The sequence below is a fragment of the Monopterus albus genome, unplaced genomic scaffold, assembly GCF_001952655.1.
Source record: "Monopterus albus unplaced genomic scaffold, M_albus_1.0 scaffold96.1, whole genome shotgun sequence".
In the NCBI taxonomy this organism is placed as follows: Eukaryota; Metazoa; Chordata; class Actinopteri; order Synbranchiformes; family Synbranchidae; genus Monopterus; species Monopterus albus.
In genome coordinates, this window is record NW_018127976.1 from 3,813,589 (window position 1) to 3,819,963 (window position 6,375).

The 6,375-nt window shown below is 39.0% G+C and overlaps 1 protein-coding gene across 2 annotated transcripts in view; it reads right to left on the reverse strand.

The window, feature by feature from the left end:
- Positions 1-3,739, reverse strand: part of ccny (cyclin Y) — a 28,171-nt gene extending 24,432 nt beyond the window's left edge. For both annotated transcript variants that reach the window (XM_020608951.1, XM_020608950.1), the window contains exon 1: positions 3,464-3,739. In XM_020608951.1, the coding sequence (XP_020464607.1) occupies positions 3,464-3,617 (154 nt within the window). In that variant the 5' untranslated portion in view covers positions 3,618-3,739. The remainder of the gene's footprint in view (positions 1-3,463) is intronic.
- Between the last annotated feature and the right edge of the window lie 2,636 nt (positions 3,740-6,375).

A 6,375-nucleotide genomic window follows, 5' to 3' on the forward strand; every position in this document is an offset into this window, starting at 1 on the left:
GATGCCCATATGGTAGTGTCATCAGCAAACAAGACCACTTTCACTAAATCAGAAACCTTACATATATCATTGATGTATAATATAAATAGTTTAGGTCCCAAAACAGAACCCTGAGGCACTCCACATACAATATCCAGCTCACTCGATTGGTATTCACCCAACTTCACAAATTGACGCCTCTGTGTCAAATAACTTCTAATCCATTTCAGAACCATTCTTCTGATCCCATATTTTTCTAACTTGTCCATTAATAATTCATGATTGATTGTGTCAAATGCTTTTTTTAGGTCAATAAATATCCCCATCGTGTATTTCTTCTCATCCATAGCACTTGTAATGTCCTCCATCAGGTCGGTAATGGCCAAAGATGTCGATCGGTTCGACCTAAAACCATATTGGCAATCAGAGAGGATTTTATGTTTGTCAATAAATGTATCTAATCTGTTATTAAATAGTTTTTCCAAGATTTTTGAAAACTGTGACAACAGAGAAACCGGTCTATAATTTGTGAAGTTGTGCTTATCACCAGATTTATACAGTGGAATAACCTTTGCTATTTTCATATTATTGGGGAACTGCCCAAGTCGAAACGACATGTTAAAAACATGGGTTAATGGTTTGCATATCCCCTCAATTACCCATTTAACAGTTGTCATAGTGATACCATCACTATCACTGGATGATTTATTACCACATTTGTTCACTATCTCTATAATTTCCTTTTCAACTATGGGCTTCAGAAACATAGAACACATATTCCTTTCAATTGTATTGTTATTTATAGTGACGGATGTATCATCTGTACAAATGCTTCTTGCTAAACCAGGACCAACATTCACAAAAAACCTATTAAACTTATCTACTACATCCTCCAATCTATTGACCGGTGTATCATTGTCCATGAAATATTGATACTATAGCCAGGTTTGGGTGTGAACGCCTACAGTAAAGATTAGGTGACTTTCCCATGCATGGAGCAAGCTGTGTAACTTGCACAGGCGTCTCTTGGCTGTGGAATGCCATTAGAGGTCCAGGGCCAAAGGTCATTAATTGTAAACAGTTTTGGTCAAACACCGAAAACCAGCCTGTAACCTGTTCTGAAGCTCCTTTTCTTTTCATCATTACATTTATTTTAATTTTTTTGTGTGTTTTTGTTGGTCATTTTGTCTATTTAGCTTTGAAAAGATGATGATCCTGTGTTGGCACTAAGTTTACATGTAGTGTTTACTGGGTTACAAAGATATTTTAGCCAGCATTATCACTCAGTTAACATTCTATATTATCAGCGCACCCATATACATATACACAGTTTTCATAGGTCTCCCCCCTCTCTGCCTCCCCGATTCCTGCCCACCTCTACGCAACGCCCTGTGCAGTAAGGAGTAAAAATTACCAAAAACTAGGCTATGTCATCTTTACCTATATGGTTATGTTGAGGATAGCATGCTAAAAAACAAAAGGTTTGGTAATGTGTAAAACCAGTGATAAAAACAGCCCCCCAGCAGTATACACAGTGACTGGAACTATTATTTTCATTAGTAGCAATTTATTTTCTTAATATGTTATAGATGATTTACCACATATGCCAAAACAACAGCAGCACACCGTTACATTTGAGAAACTGGAACCAGCAGACACACAAACATTTTTGCTTGAAAAGTGACTAAATGATTCTCAAAACAGTTGATTAATTTTATCTTAAGGAACCAGATGTTGGAGCTCTAAACCCTTCAAAATATATTTATCAAAGGGTCAATGTGAAATATAGATTGCAGTGGTCTAAATGGTACATTTATCATACAATTTTGCTTTTTCCTGGCAGTATAAATACCACTGGCACTGCACCATCTTTAGGTAAGGACTGAAAGTCTGAGACTGTGGAACAACTATACTTGAATTTTCTTCCTAAGGTGTCTGGGCTCACTCAGTCAAGCTTGAAGCAGAGCTGATAGAGGAGCACGGCTCAGACACCTGATTTAGATTCACTGTGGGGGCCTCCCTGTGGAAATATGCCATGCCTATCCAACTAAGAGGGAAGCCCTGAGTGGACCCAGGACATGCTGGTAGGGATTATATCCCATCTGGCCTGTGAAGGAGTAGGTATGGACCAAGAGGAGAAGGAAGAGAAAACTAGAAAAAGGATGCCTTGTTTAGCTTTGTACTACTCGAACCCAGATCAGGATAAATGTCAGAAAATGCAATGATGAATGACCTATCAGCATAAAAATAAAATCAAATAAAATAAACCTTTGGGAGCACCAGTCCACAATTATAGTGTATAATCCAACTGATTATTAAAAAAAAGCCATACGGTCAACCCACCTTTGACCCATTACATCAATTACAAACTTGCTGAAGATGGTGTTGCTCGGGGTGTGAGCAGGGGGAACAGTGATGTTGACTGACCCTTTGTGCAGCACATCATTTACACTGAGCAGTATAGAATAGCTGTGGGAAAACTCTGCCATAACAATGAAAGTCAGATAACTCCAAGCAACACTTTGATCTGTTCCTAGCTGATGTTCGACCATTCTATGACAGGCTGTGCTATGCGTATCCACTATGATGTGCACCACATGACAAAAGCCATAATCTTGACTCATTTTGAGAATGTGATGCCAAGTCATTTGTTGTGCTTTGTCCTGTTTTCCCAGCAACTTGCATTATGGCTAGTTCCTGTTAATCTATCATGATTTCTAATAACTGCACATTTCCTCACTTTGGTGGCATGCTGGGAGAATTTCCTTCCTACCTCCTTCTCCCTCACCTTCCCATTTCCTTTCTAAATCCTGGGGTTTGATCTAAAATGTACAGTGTGACTGTGTGGGTATGAGGGTTAAAATATGTTGCCGGTCATTTCCTGTTTGGAATGGACACCCTGCATTGTTATCCATCATGATCACATAGCTTCACAGTGGAACTCAAATTCACACCCAAATGACCCCAGTCTTACACACTGATGAAGATAATGCAAGCTTTATGTCTTACATCAAGTCATGCCTCCCTCAGCAAACTCATTCAAGTTGCCTTCTGGACTAGGAAAATGCCAGATATAGTCAGGAAGCAGCAAATGGCTTAGACTAACAGAGATATTTTTGCTGGGGACTACTGATGCTCTGAAATCTCGGAAACAACTCCCCTATGGCTGATGTCCAACATGCTGGGAGTCCAGTGAGAAGGAGGCCTACAGTACTGTAGCTGTTAGTGTGACAGGTGGCTGGATCCTTTGTATGGATGCTCTAAGTTCCCATTAGTTGGCAACAGGCCTACTTTATTTGCAGAGTCGTGGATATTTAACTGACCAAAACCAGGCTATTTAACAGCACAATAACAATAGCCTACTCATTAGAATAGCCTATTACTACTAATAATAATAGCCTAATAATAATCGCAACCGTAACAGTATTTTGTGCATTTGGTATGAGTTATCTTTTATACTGGATTATTTAAACGTCGTTCTTACCATCTAGATTTTCCCTGTCGCTGATGTGCTGGAGATTGCAGCACGTGTCCTCGCGGCTCAGCTCCGGCTCCTGCCGGTAGGGCTCTAGCCTGGAGTGGTTGTTCCTCCGGTGTTTAGGGCTCGACGACACGCAGCAGGAAGCTGTATTCCCCATAGTAAAAGAAGGTTTTGGCAATATCCCTCAGCCAACACTGTGACAATTATATTCAGCCGTTGTTAGCGTTACTATAAAGCTTCAGCGAAAAAACGGGGCGGTAACGCGGAGAGACGGACCTGGTGCAATCGTTAATCGTTAGCGTTACATGGCCTTTTCTGATAGAAACTGGCCCCGGTAATCGTTAGCGTTACATGGCCTTTTCTCGGGTCTAAAATACGCTTAGTTGGACGTGTGGTGTCATTTAAAATGACGATACACCGCCAAAGTATGCTAATAAATCAGAAGTAGCTCCCTCCGAACAGCCAGGCAAGGGCAGTGGCACTACATAACAGGGATCGGTTTCATTGTGGACTCCCTCGCCTTGAAATTCCCGTCCACGAGTCCAGCTCCCAAACACATTTTGAGATACGGTTGCTTTATGATCACATGAATGAGCATAAGGATATTACACTGTATTTATACAAAAGCTTTTCGCACTCGGTGCTACATGGTTGCCAACGTACTGTAGACTACTACTACATCCGCTGCCGTGTTACTTCAGGTGCTCTCCCTTAAAGTGGGATTATCCAGAACGAAGTTACAAAAATGAAATAACGCTGCACATTATTCCAAATAGTGATTTCTCAACCATGAAACCGGGAAGATTTTGAAACATAATTAAATTATGTAAAAACAAAGAAAATATTCCAAATTTTTTTGTTAATATGCCTCCATCGGAATTTGTTAAACCTTGAAAACAATTAGCATAAAAACATACAGTACTATCCATGTCTTTAAACCTTGTTCCTCACTCTAAGCCTGCTGCTCATTTTCAATTATTTTCATATTCGTATTCATCCACATTCCTTTTATGATATCCAACAAGAGAGTCGTACATGTATGCAGGTAGATATAACGACATTTACGACAGCACTTAAACATCTCTTCAAAAAACTAGACCCCTGAGGCTGTGATGTAAAAGATTCTAGTGTTGTATCGATATGTGTTCCCCTCGAGATGTGTTCCCCCTGTTAGAAACTGTTTACTATAGCGCCCCCTCTCGGTGGTGGCTACAACACCGTTTCATGTGGATCTTTACAGACGGACAGTTATGATTGTCAGCAGCGGGATACAATAAATCAAGAAAAATACAGAATAGAATAGAACAGGGAAAAATACTCTTAGGCCTACCTATATTTGTGTGTTCCATTATTTGATCTTGGCAGATTGATGAACGACTGATCCATAATGCTTACTCATACTAAATCTCTTTGAAGTTTTAAATCGGATTAGTAGAGGGCAATGTAAACAAAATGTATAGCATAACTCAAATGTTTCTTTACATTTGAGAGTGAATAATAATGTACAAGAATAGTTGGCCTTTTGTGTGGTTACAGACTTAAATGTTGAACTAAAAGACCAGACACAATATTGTAGCACTGCCTGCTGGCAGGCTACTGCAGCTGCATTACCTTTAATAATAAAGGGTACTCGCATTCTGTGATCTGAAATTTTTTTTCACATATCACAGGAATCTGTTTTATAATCCCAAAGTTTTGTTTTAAGATTTTTAAGAAGTAGCAGGCAATTGTTCTAAAATATGCAAAACACACACACAGACAAAAGGATGTGCTATATTGGTGAGTGTCCAGTAATTTTACATACAGGTAAACATCATTACAGTAATAAGTGACTTCACAACAGATGTGTTGTAGCTTAATTGCCATTGTCTATATCACAAATAATTCCTTGTGCTTTAATTGATGTATTATTGCAGTATAGTTAAATGCTGTGTGCATTCTTTGAGTACACATTTTTTTCTCTACCAGTGCATTCCACAAAATTTTGCCTCAATGTGGAAGTTGCATGTGTTTTGGAACAAATTGGACAGGAGTAAGGTTTTGCATCAGGCTCAGCTAGAAGGCAAGTCTCACAGATTTTTGCATTAGTTGTTTTGTTTCCATGATGTCTCCTCAATAAACAGTGCCTAGGAATGACAGAGCAGGAAACCCACAGCCACTGGAGCCAAATACCAAACAGCGACAAGCACAAAAGTATTACACAGGCATTTAACATCCCTGCTGGATGTGTTCCATGTAGAGAAAAATAAAGGTTAAAATACAAGTTTTCAATTTTCCTCTGGTGTTAATTCTTGTTATATCAGAATTTGTTGATCAATATCTGGGGATTAACGAGTCCTCTATCACTCGCCTCCAGATGGTCCAAAATGCTGCAGCGCGTCTTTTAACAGGTATAAGTAAATATGAGCACATTTCTCCAGTTTTGGCTTCCTTGCACTGGTTACCTGTTTATTTTAGGATTCACTATAAAATTTTCTTATTTGTTTTTAAATCCCTTCATGGCTTTGCACCTTCTTATTTATCTGACTTGCTTCACTGGCATGCACCTACGTGTTCTTTGAGGTCAGCTAATCAGTTACTTTTGAGTGTGCCCAGAACAAAGCGCAAGCTTAAAGGTGATCGTGCCTTTGCAGCTGCTGCTCCCAAGCTATGGAATGATTTACCACTGCCCATTAGACAAGCCTCTTCTTTGCCCTTTTTTAAGTCCCTTTTGAAAACTCATTTATTCTCACTGGCATTTTGATATTTTATATTGGTTGATTTCATCTGTATTGATTGATATCTTATATTGGTGTTGATTTTATTTGTACTTGTAAGTTGTGTTTATTTTTAATGTATATTGTTATTTATACTGTACAGCACTTTGGCCCACCTTGGTTGTTTTTAGTGCTTTATAAATAAAGTTGGAATGGAAT